Source organism: Aquila chrysaetos, chromosome 14 (assembly GCF_900496995.4).
Source record: "Aquila chrysaetos chrysaetos chromosome 14, bAquChr1.4, whole genome shotgun sequence".
Lineage (NCBI taxonomy): Eukaryota > Metazoa > Chordata > Aves > Accipitriformes > Accipitridae > Aquila > Aquila chrysaetos.
In genome coordinates this window covers 32,304,055-32,323,729 of record NC_044017.1, presented here as the reverse complement: position 1 = coordinate 32,323,729, position 19,675 = coordinate 32,304,055, and the positions used below count along the sequence as shown (strand labels likewise).

The 19,675-nt window shown below is 37.2% G+C and overlaps 1 protein-coding gene across 2 annotated transcripts in view; it reads left to right on the top strand.

The window, feature by feature from the left end:
- The window catches only part of KPNA3 (karyopherin subunit alpha 3), a 54,235-nt gene that overhangs the window by 30,186 nt on the left and 4,374 nt on the right, over positions 1-19,675 (top strand). For both annotated transcript variants that reach the window (XM_030036489.2, XM_041128680.1), the window contains exons 3-16: positions 2,588-2,677; positions 2,885-2,914; positions 3,025-3,077; positions 3,167-3,262; positions 5,612-5,697; positions 8,642-8,728; positions 9,128-9,297; positions 10,451-10,495; positions 13,061-13,192; positions 15,515-15,643; positions 17,328-17,432; positions 17,568-17,639; positions 17,741-17,903; positions 18,843-18,937. In XM_030036489.2, coding sequence (XP_029892349.1) covers positions 2,588-2,677; positions 2,885-2,914; positions 3,025-3,077; positions 3,167-3,262; positions 5,612-5,697; positions 8,642-8,728; positions 9,128-9,297; positions 10,451-10,495; positions 13,061-13,192; positions 15,515-15,643; positions 17,328-17,432; positions 17,568-17,639; positions 17,741-17,903; positions 18,843-18,937 — 1,353 coding nt within the window. The remainder of the gene's footprint in view (positions 1-2,587; positions 2,678-2,884; positions 2,915-3,024; positions 3,078-3,166; positions 3,263-5,611; positions 5,698-8,641; positions 8,729-9,127; positions 9,298-10,450; positions 10,496-13,060; positions 13,193-15,514; positions 15,644-17,327; positions 17,433-17,567; positions 17,640-17,740; positions 17,904-18,842; positions 18,938-19,675) is intronic.

Below are 19,675 nucleotides of genomic sequence, written 5' to 3'. Positions count from 1 at the left end.
TGAGATAATGTGACATTTCCTAATTAGAATTTTCTTTTCAGTAAGTTCAATAAAAAGAGTTTGTTTGCTAAATTCTTAACTATTCTAGGTATTTCATAATTTTTTGAATCAAAGGGTCAGCAAGAGGCCTGCATGTAACAGGCTTTTTTAATGGAACTTTAAAAGTAAAGATCACCCGTCTTTATTGCAAGATGTTGCAGAACACATAGTTGAGTGCCACTGATACTGAATCATTTGTTTGAAAAACACGTACATATCACCAGGTGAATCAGTGTGGATAACAATTCTTAAATCAAACATATTTTAGAAAAACCCTTGAAAACTCTTTCCCTGAATTTTCTGAGCATGAGATGTAGAAAATCCAGCCACATATTTTAGGAGAAACAGAATCGGAAAACCCTGCCTTGTACTACAGTAGTTTGTTGCTAATGACAAGGAAACTTTACCCTTCTCAGTAGATGATTTAATACAAAACATTTAACTTGCTCCGGGAGACAGTGGCAATGGTTCTGCACTAAGATTCCAATTCCTTCAGTCTGCGCCTTTTCTGAAGACAGGGGATGTCTGCTGGACCAGTGTCTGCCACCCTCATAACTAAACATGTCTCCCTGTACATTCATGCATGTGTGGACTTGTTCATCACCATGATCTGTGATGATACCTCTGGGTAGGAAGAGGACAGTTGACTGAAGACAGCAGGACCTTCCTCCAGCTTCAATCCCTTCTCCCAGTATTGGCTTGTTTTACCATAACAGCACAGCCGTTCATCCGAGGCAGGAAGGAACTGCTTCTTCCGCAGGTGGATGTGTGTAGTAGCTGTGCCCTGGGGAGAAAAGTTGACGTGATTGTGGAGATGGCCTCTGGAAACTGGGTCCGGTCCCTGCAGCTGCCAAGGTATAGGCTTATGGCTTAGACAAATAGTAGGAAAAAGAATTGTACTTGAGCAAAGCCAGATTGACTAGGATTGAATGATGTTTGCTCTTTGCTTAAAATGGCAGTGCCAAGTACTTGCTGTGGAAAAAAGAGAAATACGTTATAGGTCTTTATGGTGAATCCATCTGTCAATGTGTACCTGCATGATGCAGTTTGTCTGCATAACAGTATTTTCACAGCATTTAACTGCCTGCTCGTTTCCATCTCCCTTCTCTCCAAAACCACTTGACAACAAAATACCCTTAGTGCTTGTCTGTGTGGATGTGCTCCAAGTGTGCTGCCGTTACTGTATGGATCTGGAGAGGCTGCCATAGCTAATCTAGGTGATCTTGTGCACTCTTGAAGGATTTAGCTTCTATACGTAGACTTGACAAAAATTAAACTGTGCTAAGTTTGTGGAATGTTGTCTTCTGCATTAAAGGGTTATTTAATTCTGGTGCTTGTTTATTGTTTTAGCATTCTCTTATCTGAAAAAAAATCTTTATATTGCTTGGGAGCTTTTCAGACTGAAGCTGGAAAAATTGTTTTAAATTCTTTTAAAAATGTCTAAAAAGTAAGCAAGTCCCAGAAATTTTGAGTTGCTGTTTTTTCAAACATATGAGAAAATAAAATGCTGGGGACTCCTTCAAAACATGGTTCTGTTTAGAGGCTTTTTCATACATTACAAGCAAGGCATGATATAATACAATCTCTACAGTTGATACTGTTTGGTTATCAGATAATTGTTTGGATACTGAAAAGCCTGCCTTTCCTTGCTAGAATAATAGGTTTGTTTTAGGTGTTATAGCTGTTTGTTATACCTTTTCAGTGTTTTGCTTCATTAGAGATTGAAATCTTAATGCACTTACTAAACAAAAAACCAAACTACAAAAATGTGTTCAGATATACATGCTGCATTGTCATCTTCCATTGCCCTTTCTATCTTTGATTGTACCTCTAGACATACCAAGCAAAAGATAAACTCTAAAATTTAGAAAAGAGTGCTTTGTACTTTTGGAATAATATTTTTAATACATTTTAAATTTGTAAAAAACTGCATTTGGATACAGTTAAATTGATTATTTGATTTCTTTCTTTTTAAATTAGGGCTTTAGGTGTTCAAATATTCTAATTAAGCAAGGTAGAAATGTTAAATGGGTACTTTACCACTGAAAAGGTAATTTTTTCTTAGTAATTCCTTAAAGGAGCTAAGGATGGAGGGTGCTTTGCTTTAAGTCAGAAATTAGGCTAACAGCATGAGTGGGAAATATTACAAGTGTCAGTGTATATGGAACATGCTACTTTACACACAAGATGAAAATACATGTAACCAGGGAACTTTGAACTACGTTTAGCTGAAAACTAATCTTACACCAGAAAATAATTTGTCATATGTGGCTAACTATTAATGTCATGCAGATCTACATGCTAGAAAATTGATCCCCAAACTGTAAGTTTTAATTCATTCAAATGTCATGGATTGTCATAGTCCTGTCTGTGATTAGCAAACTGCTAGTTTCTTACAGCTGAAATATTGCAAATTATATTCGCAGTTACAAATGCCTTTAAAAAAAAAAAACAATCCTATCTAAACTTTTATTTTGAAAGGGGCCATTATATTGTCACCCTGTACTAATAAGTATTAAGTGCCTTTATTTTTGTCATTTATTTACAGAACAAAAGAGATGAACATCTCTTGAAAAAAAGAAATGTTCCCCAAGAAGAAAGTTTAGAAGATTCTGATGTTGATGCTGACTTCAAAGCAGTAAGTTCCTTGATTCTGGAATTATTTTTAAAACTTTGGTGGTGTCTCAAAACAATGTATTCTGTTTTTACTTTAACACTGGAAGTCTTGCAGTTATTTGAAAGCAAAATTATGAATTGATACGCTGTTAAAATTAGTTTGTATTAAATGTTTTAAAAGAATATAATTTAGCAACAAAATTACTAAAACTTTTTTTTTCTTTTCAAGCAAAATGTAACACTAGAAGCTATACTGCAGGTATGTTACATTTAACTTTTTTTTCTATTAGAAGTGCATGTTCTGTGAGTTTTTATTTTTTACTGGGGTTTTTTGTGTTTGGTTTTTTTTTTTTTTTTTTTTTTTTTCAGAATGCCACAAGTGACAACCCAGTTATCCAACTGAGTGCTGTCCAAGCTGCAAGGTAAAAATAAATAAAGGCACAGAAATGTATTTCCTACCCATTTTTCATGATGAAAGTTACTTAATTTACTTCTAAATTTAATTTCACAGAAAACTCCTATCCAGTGACAGAAATCCACCTATTGATGACTTAATAAAATCAGGAATTTTACCAATTCTGGTAAAATGCCTAGAAAGGGATGATAAGTAAGTATACTTTTAAAAATGTTCACCTTTACTGAGAATCTGCATCCAAAGAAAATCTCATTATTTCAGATGAAACTGAAGATTCATAACACCATATACTCTGACACAGTGGATCACATTCCATGATGATAAACCGTAACTTCTCCAGGAATATTTATTCTGCCACTGAAATGTCATTTCATTTTTTAGAGCTTGCATAAGTATATCCAACTAATGGAGAAAACCCTACTAAATTTCTCATTGGTTTTGAATATTTCAGACTTTTTTGTTAACTGTTTTTAAGAAACCCATCTCAGACTTACTGTGTGTATTTGTGTGAAGGCAGAGAACATGCCTGGTTGTGAACAGGGCTCTTCCCTTTGCCAGAAGACACTTGTTGTCTTTTTATTAAGGTTATTAACTTAATTTTCTAGCTTTTTTTGTTCTCACTGCAAGGTGGGTTCCCTTGTGGCTCTGTGCTGCTTCCTCATGTGAGCATGTTCTCTGTTATGATCCTTAGTTGGAAAACAAGAGCTTCAGTAAAGGAGGTGGAGAACATTGAGCATATAGTTGCAAGAATTTAATGACATGTAAGAAAAATGCTATATTCCACAATCCATGAGGCCCTTATTCAAATAGATGGGGATTAACACATTTGAGGTAAATGTTTTAGCCTATCTCTGGCCTCAGGCAGCCATAAATGTATTTACAGTATCTCCATTTTCAAGGTTGTTTCTGCAGCCATGAGGGCTAGAAACTTCAAAAATGCAAATTGGCATTTTGGGTATAATTTGGTGGTTGCAAAAACATGAAGCGTGAGTAGCTTTGTTTCTAGCTTGTTTAACAAAACAGTTGCTTAGAAGGCAGCTGGCAATAATGTTCAAATCAGGATAACATTTTAAAATGGGTCATGAATGCCTGTCTGCTCTAGAAGCAGACGGTTCAGTGCTGTGAAAATTCTTTTAATTTTAATTTTCAGTCTAGTTTTTGTATGATTTACCTTTGTAAATGTTTAATAAGCCTTTTGAAATTGAACTCAACATTTTCTTAAGCAGTCTGTTTAATTGTGATAGCTATATAATATTTAGTAGAGGTAAACTCTGCAAAGACTTTGTGTAATGGATTGTTAAAGCTGTTGTCCATGTTGTAACTGGACGCCTATCACGAGAGGAAGAAAAGAAGTACCAACCTAGAATTAGAATTTTAATGCATTTAATCCTAGAATGTAAAGGTTTATAGATAGCTTCTGACAGGTACTATTTGTATTTACAAATCCTTATTTACACATCTTGGGCCCTCCTATCTAATTCCTTTCCAATCTCACCACCAATAAAACCTTAAAATGCTTTGGGAACTAATGCACAAAAAAACCTTAAAGGAAGCAGGTCCTATGACTATATATAAAACATAACTGATGAAGACCCAAAAAAGCATGGAAATGAAAAATAGTCACCTAACAATAAATATTCTCTGCTCCTCCCAAAGCATAACCTTACTGTTACGCTAACTAACCACCATAAGTTGTAAACTCTTTTATAGCGTCTAGAACTCTTAACCTTTAGCATTTGCTTGAACAACAGTTTTCATGCAAACTGTTTTACTAAATTGCTGTTGGCATAGACAACAGTTGACAGACATCTTGGAGATGTTCCCCCAGCTTTCATAATATCTGTAACTAATTTTATCTGCATTTAGTAAGTCAGTTTTAATACAGGTATTATGCTGTCTTTTGATACTGATGTTAATCTTTTCCCTGTCTGTGATGGAGCAGAAAAACATCTTTATCCTGGTATACCAGCTTACACTTGATCTGGGTTGTAATGTTAGAAGGGCAGAGTTTTTATTAGTTCTGGTCAGACATGGTTAATTTATTGAGAACTACTAAGGGCAGCAAGACAGTTGCACTTTCTTCACTAAATGTGAATGGTGTTTGGATCAGTTGGATGTGAAGAGGTCTCTTACACATTAGAGAGGCATAATTGCATTTTATGATGAGGGGTGCTAGAAATCTTTCATACAGGAGATAATTAGTTGACTAGAGTAGCGGTCAGCTTCACTGGTTGTTATGTCCTTCAACAAGTATTACTGCTTTTATTTTGGTTTTTTTATTACTTATATGAAGTTAGAATGATGGCTAGTTTACAAAAGGTCATAGAATGTAAAAATCTTTTTTTTTTCTTACAGCTTTTCCCCTGAAATGTCCAGGCTCAGAGGTTTTGGTTTTTTGGGTTTTTTTAAAACTTTTAGCCCAGTGGCACTGCTTAAATGTAGAGTGTCTCAGAGTGGACACAGCTAGTAATACTGAAATGAACCGTAAAATAATATGCAGATCATGTTTCAACTTATTACTGTAAAATTATTTCATTACAGTCCTTCATTACAATTTGAAGCTGCATGGGCATTGACTAACATAGCATCAGGCACTTCTGCACAGACTCAAGCTGTTGTACAGTCTAGTAAGTATTACAGTTTGGTTTTTGGGGGATGGTGGAAGTTGTGGGTAAAAGGGAAAAGGGGATATTTGGATAACAAATGCCATTTGTTGTCAGAACCATTAAAATAATAAATGCATATCTGTCCTCTTTCTCAAAAAATTTCTATGTTTGCTCTTAAACATTAATCTGTTTGACACTAACGATTCTTATTAAGGATCCCAGACCTGATTTTCCCATAAAAAAAGATAGAGAATGACAGATGATATAATGAGTATGACAAAAACGTTAGTCCTTTCTAATTCTTGGGTTGATTTCTGAAATCATGTACAATTAATTCCCCTACGGCTAAAACTTATGTTAGGAAGTAATTCTTTCTATCTCAAAGGTATGTTCATAAATCTTATTAAAGTTTTTAAATACATATAGTTATGTAAGGTTTCCCATTTAAATACAGAATTAAGAAAATTACCATCCTTTCCCTGACCGTATGATTAGCATCTCCTGTGTACACTGAATTTGTTGTGCGGCCTTTGTTTCTTGCTTAACCAGCCAGTGAGACTTCCATTATGAAAAGAGATGGGAAATAAACTCTAAAGTTAATTGAAGATAAATTATTCAAATTATTTTTTCAGGATTATATGTATATCTTTTATGTATCAGCACGCTTATCTTAAAACAATCACCTTTATGGTAAATACAACATTTTATCATTAAACAGGAGACTATAGATAAGCAAATATACAATAAATTGTCTTGGCTTATTCGTATTCAGTGTTTTTATATGGGAAAATGGTGACTTAATTATTTGATTTCTTTTTTTTTAAGCGTATGAACCTGCCTTTCAAATCAAAATGCTGTTTTGTACATTTAAATAGCTAATAAAATATCTCACCAATTGTTAGATTCTATATAGTTAAGATATTGGAACAATAGGAATAAGAATGCTTATCAAAATGAGCTTTGGATAAAAATCCAAAGCCTTTAAAAAAAAAAAAATCAACATCTTGAATTTGTTTCAAAAAATCCTCATGTGATTTGGGCACCTCTGTTTTTAGACTGCTTTTCTGGTGTCTAAATATCTTTGGAAATCTATTCCCAAGTTTTTTCATCCTTCCCAACTTGTTCATTGGTTAGTCATTGTTTTTTTCCTTTTTCAAATCCCACAGTGTTATCATATTTGAATGAATAAATCTAATGAAAAGGCTGTTTATAATATTAGCTTTGCAGAGAAGAATCTGGAAAAAATCTTAAAGTAAGAATTAAAATTAGAATGAAAGTATGTACAGCACAGCCAAAAGCATTGCTGTTACCTGAACAATTACTAGAAGTTCAGGCTGGGATATGTCTCTTCCAAAATCTGTTTAGCTAATGCTTGAAAAGAAGAAAATGTGATAAAATTACTTCAAAGAAGCAAAAAGCATTTTCCAAGCTTTACTCCTGAAGAGAAAATGGAAGAAGTTTAGTCTAGAAGCCTTGCTGTTTTGGCTGGGAGATGACTAAGGGAAAACAGCCTCCCAACTCTATTCCCTTTAGATAAGGGAAACAAAGCGATAGACCCTCGCAGCTGTAGAAGAGGCTGGTGCAGCCTAAATACAAAAGAAGGCCTCCTGCAATCAAGAGGGACAGATGGCAGTTGGAAGGCCCAGCAAAAGAGAAGTACTATGTTCACAGAATAGATCTTGGCAGGAGCCAATTTGGAGCAGAAATAATTAATTTTTTGGGAGCAGTAGATCAGATAACCTGCAACTCATGCTTTCTCAAACTGTCCTGCCTGAGTTATGAAATAATTTCATTCCTGCTTTTGAAAGCATACCAGGATTGCAATCTAATGTAAACTACATACTTGACCTCTCTGAAATATGTTGGATACACATATGGCTGAAGTGTAATCTCAGTAATCACTGAGACTGAAGCTTGAATATTCCACCCGAGCTAATGGAAGTGGGATGATTGTTACAAGAACATAGAGAGTGTTCTTAAGCAACGGTATGTTGCTGTCCCACCTAACTTGTCAGTTATAGGCAATTGCTGAATTACTCATCTAGGCTGGGGAAGGAATTTTAGGTTGTCTTTATTCTTCATTGCTCTATTTTTCAGGAAAACACATCAAGGGTTTTCGGCTCATTATCACATGTTACATTATCAACAGAATATTGATTCACAGTTGCTTACAAATTGTGTTGCAATTTTTTTAAATTTCTGAAGCAATTTCTACAAGAAAAAATATTCTTTCCTTCAACAGTATATAAATTGATCTATTTTACTTTGCTCAGACTATAGGATGAGTATGATCGCATATAGATTTAAAAAATTTCTTGCAAGAATTACTGTCTTTGAAACAGTATGGGTTGTCTGAAGGGAAGTAACGCATGGGAATAGTAGAGGGAGAGCAGATAGCTCTGTTAAATGTATTTAATTCAGCAGAGATGGCTATCTAAAATCAGACCACTTCCTTAATCTGTTATGTTGCCTGCGTTATATAAGAGCAAATTAAAACATGTCTTAGGACTGGCAGATGGATGTAAATCTTCACTGCGTATGGAAACTAACTATAGCCACCTCTTGGGAGGAAGCTATTTTCTTAAAGTCAAGATTTGAAGCACGTTTGCACAAGCAGGCATGTCATTTTGCTAGGTATGTATTGTGATCTTGGATAACTGGAAAATCTGAATTACCAGGGCATGAAACCTAGCACCTACATACTTGAGGCTCTTGCATATCACTTTGAGAAATACGGAAAAAGGTTTAAAAGTGGGGAACGTTGTTGTTTAATAGGTGCTTGTTCTCAAGTCTATTTTTTTCCCCTCTCTAGATATGTATAGAAATCTTTAACTGAGGTTTTTTGTGTTCTTCATAACAGAAACATGTATAAGGCATGGTAGAGAAAGTGTTTTGTATTAATCAATGAAACGATTGTGCATATACCATGTCCAGTAAAAACAAATCCGATCTTTGCATTCTGCAGATGCAGTACCCCTCTTCTTGAGACTACTTCATTCACCACACCAGAATGTTTGTGAGCAAGCGGTCTGGGCTCTCGGAAATATTATAGGTAACTCTTGTTGTTATAATGATTTGAATTCAGGGAGCGAGTGTTTCATTTTAGAATTTGACTTTTTGAACATTGGCATTATCATATGAGACTATGTTTCCTCTAAATTCTGTGGCTTGTTATAATTTTTCATGTGGCCAGAATTACATATGTACTTCCTATTTTTTTTCCTAAAGAATAGTATTACTTGCTACACAAAACATTAACAGGATAAATTTTATGTCTTGTCAAATATACATACATATTTGTACGTATGTATATTTAATTGAACACGACATTTTAGTAGTAGACTATTGGTGAGGAAACATAGAATTTCAGTATCCCAACATGTCATTGCATACATTTCAAGATTTTCCATTTTTAATGTAATTTATTTTACAACAATTTTCATTTCTGTAGGTGATGGTCCTCAGTGTAGAGATTATGTCATATCACTGGGAGTTGTCAAACCTCTTCTGTCCTTCATCAATCCCTCCATTCCCATCACCTTCCTTCGGAACGTCACATGGGTCATTGTAAATCTCTGCAGGAATAAGGACCCCCCACCGCCTATGGAGACAGTTCAGGAGGTAAATAAAGAATTACGAGACAGATCATTTTTTATACTCTGGGCTAGAGGCCAAATGTCTTACATTGTCATACTATGAATTTATGCATGTTTTTTGCCACTGTCTTGTGCCACTTAACAGCTGTTAAATGAAGTAATTTGACCAATTTGATGCTTCTTACTAAGGCTGTAATAAAGGTATTTGTAACATCTGAAACTGAGTAAGACTAAAGACTGATGAGCCGTATATTAAAATGGACGCAACAAAAAATTAACACACTAGAAAGTGTTAACATACTCAGCATGTCATGTTTTTATCAAAAAAGGCTACAAACATGATTCTCTATATATAAGTATTCAAATGTAATTATTTTCAGTAAGAGGAAATGTAAGTAAACTAGTGAATGTAGAGTAGTTTGTGCTTCGACTAGCTGTGAACATGCAGTCAATGTCAAGTCCCCACTTGAGAAGGGAGGCATCTGAAAACCCTTTTAAACTGGTGAACAGACCAAATGCGGTGTTTATAGAGTAGGCACAGCGAGTAAAGTGATGCTAGTTGGCTAGAACTGTAGTGGTAAGGTACATAAAGTTCTTCATTTTAAGATAAATTCCAAAGTGTAGATACAGTTTTTGAAGCCATGTGAAGTATAATATTGTTAGCAACTAAACTAATGAAATTTTAAAAACAAAGCAGAGAACAGGGAAACTTCTACAAGTAATAATTTACCAAATAAAAACCCTGTTCTAAGCATTCTTATCATGGCTCAGTTTTATATTTTCTCCATATGTGAATACAAAAATAAAATTTTATTTTAATCCAAGAGGGTTTTATATATTTATATTAGGCTAATGATTTTTATTATATTGTGTGGTAACAAAGCTTTCAAAATAGCAGGCAGATGTCTTATCTCTGTTGTTTGCTTGTTTTCCCTCAAAATATAGTCTACTCTCTGTGTGTCTTTGAAATATAGTACAGTCTTGTATTTTTACAAATTTTAAATATAATGTATATATGTATTTTTGTACATACTTTGAGGGAATGACCAGCTGCTGGGAAGTGTGTGAATGCAATATGCTAATGCAGTCTCAGGCTAAGCTTTGCGACTGCAGTACTTGGATTCATGACTGTACAGCCAATTTTATTCTACTCTAATGACTGATGAACTTCTTTTCAGATTTTGCCAGCATTGTGTGTTCTCATTTACCATACAGATATAAATGTAAGTAATTTCTGAAGTTTTAGATATTTAGATTCTTTGTTTTCTTTAGAAGATGCTGCAAGATTGTGGCAAACTTTTTTTTTTTGTGTTAATTCATGTATAATTAAGTAGTAAATATGAAGACTAATATAATTGTAGTCATTCAGAGCATGAAAAAGAAAGTGCAAATACCATTTCCAAAATACCTTTTCTAAAAGTTTTTTTATCCTTTACATTAGAAACTACGTTTTAAAAAATCCTATTTTGCAGAATTGAGAACTAGAAATTTAAAGTGCCAGCTTTACCATCAGCTTCACTTTAATTCTGCCCCAATTTATAATTTTGCATAGATGATATGTAATGCATGTGTAGAAAAAAAAAAATATAATTCTACGTATCAGTCCAATCAAATATTGTAATCCTATGGGTAAATCTGACTTTTGTAATCTGTTGGGTGCCTGACTTTGCAACCTGTTTAACTAAGGAAATCACGTATGAAAATATACTTGAATAAACAGGAATAAACTATTGTTTTGTGGCACCTTTGACAACTTTCCTTCAGGTTTTTAATATTAAACCTTCAGTACTTCCCGCATTCCTGATCCATGGGTTTACATTTATTTTCTGAGTAAAGTCCTAGAGGGGTGTACTTAGCTCCTGAAATCTTATATTGGGACTTCAGGAGCAAAGATCTGTGTAACTAAGGGATACTGAGCTGCTCTTCTCCTCCTCCTCCTCCTCCTGTCAGGACTTTGTAATGTCTTTGACTCTTGCTCCCTGTAGTGATCCTTCAATTTAGGGAAGCAGAAATTGAACCCTTGTGGTGGGTCTGGGGATGGAGCGTAAGACTGGTGGAGCTGTCTTTCGTTACTTCCATGCTGTGGTAGTGGTGTTTCTGCTGCTCTTTTAATGGTGAAGTGGGCTTGGCTCCACAAAATATTTGCAAACAGTTTAATCTGGGATTTTGCCAGGGTTTTCCCAGTGTTATGTGGGTGGGAGACAGCACATGGTGACTTTCCAATTTGTAATTTGGACAAACCTGAACGGAAATTCATAGCAAAACCAAACATACTTCTAACCTGTCGGCTTTTTTTCCCCTGCCAAATTTGAAAGCTTTTGCAAGCAGTGATAGCGTAAGAACTTCTTGAAGTAGATATGAGACTATGTGATGCCAGGTTTTGACTGATCTCAATTAGGGTGCCCATCTTTTTGATCCTGAGAGTCAGGTGCTAGTTTGGAGGTACCAGTCTGGTCCCAGCCTCTCTGTACTGGAGCAGCAAACCTATGTTTGGAGATGAGTCAGTGATGCAGGTAGGTCAGCCAACAGTCCTGTGAGCGCTTCTGGCGGCTGCTGCTCTGGTCACCAACAGGGCTGTGGGGCAGCAAACTGGTGAGGCACCATCTCTCACTGCTTCTGCTGCGATACTGGCTCCACTGCAGCACGTTCTGCTGTCCCTGTGGCATTAGCAGGTGAGGGCAGCAGCAGGCTGTGTCAAGAAAGCATTAGGTCTGTGCTGTCTGGTCCCTGGAGCTGGGTGGAAGCAGCCTGTGGGTCAGGACTTTAAAGTCCTTCCTACGTTTCAGTACTGTAGTATTTAGCTGTCTTGATAGATGGAAATTTTAAACGGGTATCTGTTTTAAAAGTAGAGTAGTTCTAGGTACCTCAACAGATGATGTCCTCTGTGGGGTCCTGATTTCTCTTCCTGCAGTTCCTAACATCATCTCTAAGTGATGTGATATCCCTCCTTCTGCTGGCTTTGTTTCTGCTTCAGATACTACCTTTCAATGGCTGTAACTTTTGTACCTTTCTTTTTTTTGAGGACTCTCAAATCATGCTTATCAAGGCATCAGTGACTTAGTCTTTATTTTCTTTAAGATACTAAGATTGCCCTGCATGGTAGTCATTTCTCTGTGGGTTTTTGCTTTGCTTGAACAGTTGCCACCTTACAATAGTTGCTAGTCCTTTAGTTGGTAGAGGAACTCCTTTCCTTTGCTGTGAATTTTTAATCTCAATATGAAGGCAGAAAAAGGCATACATCCAGAATAGCCTGCAGTTTCACTTTGGAACTGCATTATGGATCAGAAATGCCAAGGTGTAGATAGATAGATTAGAGACTAAGGGAATTTACATATTCTATAATCAAAAGATAGCACAGCTAACAAATTATAGCAGTGCTAGGAGGCTGGGTTGGTATTTTCTTCAGAAAGTTACTAGCACAACTACTTATCTGAGCTGGTTGTCTATCTTTGAAATGCAAATCAAGCCCAACAGTTTACCTTTGTGAGATGATGTATGCTGTCACTTTATGCACCAAAATGTGGTATTTAATTTAAAAAAAAATTGAGAGAGGACATATAGAAATTACTATTATGGAACAAATGGCCCTGTTTTTCATAGTTGTACATAATAATCTAAGATTTTACTAACTGGGTCTTGTCATAATCATGTTTGAGTTTTCCTTTAACTAAATTGCATGCTCTTCCCACCCCCACCCCCAAACATGTGGAATGTTGATCACTAAATTAAGCCTCCATTATATGGATTTTACTGTTCAATGTGTAAATCATGTTCTTTCCAATTTGTAGATTCTTGTGGACACTGTTTGGGCTTTGTCCTACTTAACAGATGGTGGAAACGAACAGATACAAATGGTGATTGATTCAGGAGTTGTACCTTTTCTAGTTCCCCTTCTGAGTCACCAGGAGGTTAAAGTTCAAGTAAGTCTGGTTCAGTTGCTATTGAATAGTCCTTTGTAAGCTATTTTCTAAAAAAAGTGTCTTAGAGTATTTGTTAGTGGAGTACTGAGATCAGCATTTATAGCTACATTTGTTGCAGGTAAAACCGAAAAAAAATGTTACCTACCCTGGGGAAAAAAGATCATTAAAATGAAAGAAAACTCAAACAAAACAGTTCTAATGTAGTTTTAAGTAAAGTGACAGGTTAAACATTAACTTCCATTGTATGATTACCAGGGCTGCCTTCCTTTTGTAGTCCTAAAATACTTAATGACAACAGATTTTACATTTTTCAGAATCCAAGTTATATGTGCTCTTTACTGCTGCTGCATACATGGTTGTGCATATTCTGTTTGAATAGCTCATGGAAATCAATATTTGGGGACCTTTTGAATGTTAAAATATTTGCAGTTGCTGAGTCCTTTTAGTAATTTTCTAATTAGCTACAAAAGGTAGGTTAACTGAGCTTGTTTGATTAACTTCAAAGACAAAGGGAATCTGAAAGTTAGTTAATGTATGCTTGGTTTTTATGAACCAACTGTTGTAATTGGGAGCTTTTTTACATATCTGTGCATTTGTCGTGTTTGTTTAGTTTGTACTTTGGGTGAGATGTGGCTGTCTTGAAATTTGTCAGACCAGTTCACTTGATGAAAAGGAGTGTCTCCAGTATTCTGTCACTTGTAGAGCATTTACTAACCAATACATTGTGATGGGTTGACCCTGGCTGGTTGCCAGGTGCCCACCAAAGCCGTTCTATCACTCCCCCTCCTCAGCTGGATAGGGGAGAGAAAATATAACAAAGAGCTTGTGGGTCGAGATAAGGACAGGAGAGAGATCACTCACTACTTACCGTCACGGGCAAAACAGACTCAACTTGGGGAAAATTAACTCACTTTATTACAAATCAACCAGAGTAGGGTAATGAGAAAGAAAACCAAATCTCAGAACACCTTCCCTCCACCCCTCCCTTCTTCCCGGGCACAACTTTACTCCCAGATTCTCTACCAACCCCCGCAGCGGCACAGGGGGACGGGGAATGGGGTTTGCGGTCAGTTCATCACACGTTGTTTTCTGCCGCTTCATCCTCCTCAGGGGGAGGACTCATCACACTCTTCCCCTGCTCCAGCGTGGGGTCCCACCCACGGGAGACAGTCCTCCACGAACTTCTCCAACGTGGGTCCTTCCCACGGGCTGCAGTTCTTCACAAACTGCTCCAGCATGGGTCCTTTCCACGGTGTGCAGTCCTTCAGGAGCACACTGCTCCAGCGTGGGTCCCCCACGGGGTCACAAGTCCTGCCAGAAAACCTGCTCCGTGGGCTCCTCTCTCCACAGATCCGCAGGTCCTGCCAGGAGCCTGCTCCAGCGCAGGGTTCCCACGGGGTCCCAGCCTCCTTCGGGCACCCACCTGCTCCAGCATGGGGTTCTCCCCGGGCTGCAGGTGGAGATCTGCTCCACTGTGGACCTCCCTGGGCTGCAGGGGGACAGCCTGCCTCACCGTGGTCTTCCTCATCACGGGCTGCGGGGGAATCTCTGCTCCGGCGCCTGGAGCATCTCCTCCCCTCCTTCCGCACCGACCAGGGTGTCTGCAGGGTTGTTTCTCTTACATGTTCTCACTCCTCTCTCCGGCTGCCGTATTCTGCCTGTCCCAACTTTTTCCTTCTTAAAAATGTTATCGCAGAGGCGTTACCACTATCGCTGATTGGCTCGGCCTTGGCCGGCGGCGCGTCTGTCTTGGAGCCGGCTGGTATTGGCTCTGTCGGACACAGGGGAAGCTTCCAGCAGCTTCTTACAGAAGCCGCCCCTGTAAGCCCCCCCGCTACCAAAACCTTGCCACACAAAGCCAATACATACATAAAGATATAAAGTCCATTTCTGAAAGTCAGCTGAGAGTCAGTAAGAAGAAAAGTAGTTGTGGGTTTTTTAATTCTGTAGTGGAGAGCCGAATGGAGAAGTAAGCAACCTTGGCAGACATAGTCAAAGCCTAGAAACAGTTAATGTAATTGCAACTCGGATTAGATACATGATGAATTAACTTTTCTATTGTTTTAATATTCTTTTAATTTCTAATCTTTACACTTTTTGAGTTGAGCTGCAGTGCATCTATTCAGTAAAATGCTGTACTGTGTGTTTCTGTTGTGATGAAACTACCCATTTTTATGGTGTAGCTCAGAGGATGAAGTGCTAAATTGTATGTTGCAAAGTGTTTTTATAAAGAGACGTCTTAAAATGAGCTTTGTTTTAGCATAAGTAACAGCAATGTCTTTAACATGCAATTTTTTTTTCCTTCCCTCTTTGGATATTCAGACAGCAGCACTGAGAGCAGTAGGCAACATAGTAACTGGTACTGACGAACAGACACAAGTTGTTCTCAATTGTGATGTTTTGTCTTATTTCCCAAATCTCCTGACGCATCCAAAAGAGAAGATAAACAAGGTATGATTTGTTTCTTCCTAACTTAATCTTTTTGTTTAAGAAATAAAACAGTAGTCTGTAGAATACTACAGAAGAATTGCTTACAGCCATTATTTCCAGCATGTGAGCAATTTTGTATAAAGACATAGCCTTTGAGGCTTGGTGCTTAATTAGGGCTAAAGCCAAACAGCCACAGTGAGGATCCATGCATTGGTGCTGATGTCTAGTGCTTTTTGGGAGGACTGATGCTTTTTGCTTTAGAGTGTGATACTTTTTTTTTTCATTTAAGAAGTGAGTAACTGGCTAACTTGTGTTATAGTTTTTCATAACTAAAGAGCGTTACGTTTGGTTGAGTCCAGTGAGCTGACTGATCCAGTTTTTCCACTCCACCTTTTCATAGTGGAGTTTGTTCTTTTGTCCATCTTCACCTTCAAGGAAGTAGGGAGTACCACTGTCCTTTTCTAAAAACTGTCCCTGCATTTCCTCTCCTTCCTTTTGGCAGAGGTAACTTTGCTGCTGCAAGGACTGGATGGAATAGGGAGAGTTTGATGAAAGTAAGTCATCAGTGCCCTCTTTTCCAGAGCTGTAGTTCGTATTATTTGCATTTTTTTTTTTAATCATTGTGCTATCTTCCACTGCAGAGATGGGGCTGGCAGAGGAGGAAGCTTATGTGATTCCCCCACGTAGTATACCATTGAGGGGAAAACTATTTGTGAGGAAACTCCGTTTCTTCAGGCCCTGTAAACTGTCAAGAGCTCTGTAGGAAGTTATCTGACAGTTCAAACTGCTGTGATTTGTTTCTGCCTGCCCTTCTAGCTCTCACAAAAGAATGATGAAGAGCTTATTTTTGTATAAGGAGAGTCTAGAAATTCTTTATTTTAAGTGTATGTTGTGAGGGGCAAATACAAATAAAAGCAAGATACACATCCCTGAAAAATGGAACCCGTTACGTTTTTTTCCTGCAGTACTTCATAAATGGCTGCTTGCCACATCTGTTTGTCTTTTACTTAAGATTGGAGCCTTTGTAAGATGTTCTGGATTTCCTTGACAAGTATCCCCCTTTGTAACCAGGAATTTGTAATTGCCATTAGCTAGATGTTAGCTATGTCGATGAACCACCTGAAGGAAGTAACTGCTGAGGAAGGTCTCAGGATTGAGAGTCCTGTCTGATACTTGAACAAGCTTTGTGAGCTCCACTTCATGTTTCAGGAAGAAAATGGGAGCTGGAGTTGGTCTTCCTTGTATCAGCACAGAAAGCTACTACTGAGCTGTCAGTAGTACAATTGCAGGATAAGTCCTTTTTAATATGAGGTTTTACCAGTTTTCCTATTTTCTTTGCAAAACTGATGGAAAGTTTAAAACATGGCTGTGACTCCAGCAGCACAAAGTGGACATAAGGTTTAGGTCAGTATCGCTCCTGATGTATGGAGACACTCCTTGCGTAAGTAATAATCTGGCCCCGTGAATTCATGATATCAATTTTACATTGATCTCCTGCATGTTTGGCTTTCACAGTGCAATAAAAGTTCGTGTGCTAGAAGTGCTATTGGGGAAGAAACCTGGAGGTTCTGTTTAGTGATTGGTCATGATATGATATTAGGGTTTGAGTTTGTTTTGTTTAGTTTGGTTGGGGTTTGGTTGGTTTTTTTTCATCTGTTGACTAGTTTTTAAAAGGGGTTTGCTTTTTTGTTTTGTCCAATTGTAGGAAGCAGTTTGGTTCCTTTCCAATATCACAGCAGGAAACCAGCAACAAGTTCAGGCTGTAATAGATGCTGGGCTAATCCCTATGATCATACACCAGCTGGCTAAGGTCAGTCAAACTATCAGCTATGCAAGTTGTCATCCTCTTTTTATAAATCTGACACGAGGAGTCTGTGATTTTTAATAATAAGCTTGACAGATGTTTCCATGCTGATTTTAATGAGCTATTAATTTTGTTTTTCAGGGGGACTTTGGAACACAAAAGGAAGCTGCTTGGGCAATTAGCAATTTGACAATAAGTGGGAGAAAAGATCAGGTATGTGTAGTGGGATTTCAAATTGTCACTAAAACGTTGCACATGCAGTCATTTGTAAGAAGCACAATGTTGAAAGCACTTTTTTTTTTTTAATTATTTAGGTTGAATACCTTGTACAGCAAAATGTAATCCCACCATTCTGCAATCTACTCTCAGTAAAGGATTCTCAAGTGGTACAGGTGGTGCTGGATGGTCTGAAAAACATCCTGATAATGGCTGGTGATGAGGCTAGCACAATAGCTGAAATTATAGAAGAGTGTGGAGGTAAGAGCTTATTAGGCTTTTAAAAAATTTAATTTGCTGGATGTTATTCTGTGTTCCCCTTGCTGCTGTTGATATTTACTACAGCATTTTTTTACCATGGGCTATCTGAATAGGCAAGTGAGACTTTTGTAATGAGAGAAATGACTTTTTTCTGTTTAGTTCAGTATAGAGATAGTCATTTTGGAGGCAGTTGTTGAAAAAGCTTTCTGTAGCTTAGGTAATTTTTAGGTTTAAATAAGAATTGTACTTCTTTTCATTTGATTATTGCATATACTTTGTTCTGTGGTAAAACACACAATTCTTTTAGTTCATTGCCTTGGAAGCAGTTGTTAGGATCCTAATTTCATTACAGACCAAAGCAGGATAAGGAGTTTTTTGGATATTGCAATCCAAGTTTTAACACATGCTAATTAATGTATTATAGTAAGATAGCAGTAAAGGGGTGTTGAAGAATGTACTACACTGGAAGTTTTTCCCTGTATTATTCCCTATCCAGTTTGAGAATGGGACTAGTGTTTTAAGCTGCTCTTGCTGTGAGGCTTTGTTGCCTTTTTGTTTTAAACTCGTATGCAACACACAAATGTAGCCGCTTCCTTTTGGTGATATACAGAAAGCACAATGACTGAAACAAAAGCTATGTAGTAGACAGAAGTCGTCATAAAAAAAATTAAATAGAGTGTTTTATCTAAAAAGAGAGAAGATTCCATTATCCCTTGTTCATAAAATGGGATATTCCATGGCATGCAAAGGTTCACAAACTACTTCTCTTTTCTCCAGGAGGCCAAGATAGCTACTGTGTAGGTAATATTTGAAAATTGAGCTACATCTTTTCTAGTGTGTTTCAGTAGTAATGTTTCATAATTTTTCTTAGTTTTTTTCAAAGTAGTCGGTAACTGCAGGTTAAACTTCTAAAACTCTTCTTCATTTTCTTTTCTTCAGGGTTAGAGAAAATCGAAGCCTTGCAACAGCATGAGAATGAAGACATTTATAAACTAGCATTTGAAATCATAGATCAGTATTTCTCTGGTGATGATGTAAGTATGCTAAAGATTGAAGAGTACATGTGCTGTGCTGTTAGCTTAGTAAGTACATTGTCATTGTTCCTCAGTTCCAATTGTCATGAACATAGGTTATCTGGGAAGTTGGTTTTCCTGCTCCTTTTTCAGTACAGCTTCCCTTAATTGAAAGTCTTTGAAGAGTTTCTCAATACCAAGAATTTTCTTTAGCAACATCAAGATGACTGCTGTGGTTTTGCCTAATAAATTGATTGACGCTGACCTAATTTTGTCACACTGACATGTAAATTGACATGCAATTACTTGTGATTAGAATCTAAACAGTTGTCTGGCTCTCCTTTTTATTACTTTTTCATACATCAGTCTTTGGAGGGGGGCAGTGGGTCCTTACTTGGAGTTAGATTACTGTATTTCAGCTCTGTAATTGCTCAGTCTGGATTCTGCATTCAAAAGAGTCATCAAAACTGTTAACACTTTCTGCAACTGATTGATCTAGACCATCTGATATTTTGTTGCACCCTGATTAGGTATTTTGACCCCTTCGTTTCTAGCTCTTTCTGCTACTGGCTGCTTGTGAGTGCCTCAGAAGCACTTGAACAAGCAATTTGAAGACAAATAATAATTATCTTTTCTAGGCCATCCAGGGTGTCTGTAGTTCTTCAGCCTAGCAGAAATATGTCTTCAGTTCTTCTCTTAAATTGAACTCTCCAGATACCAGTTCTAACTTTAGGACTCATTAATTTTCAATTCATGGGG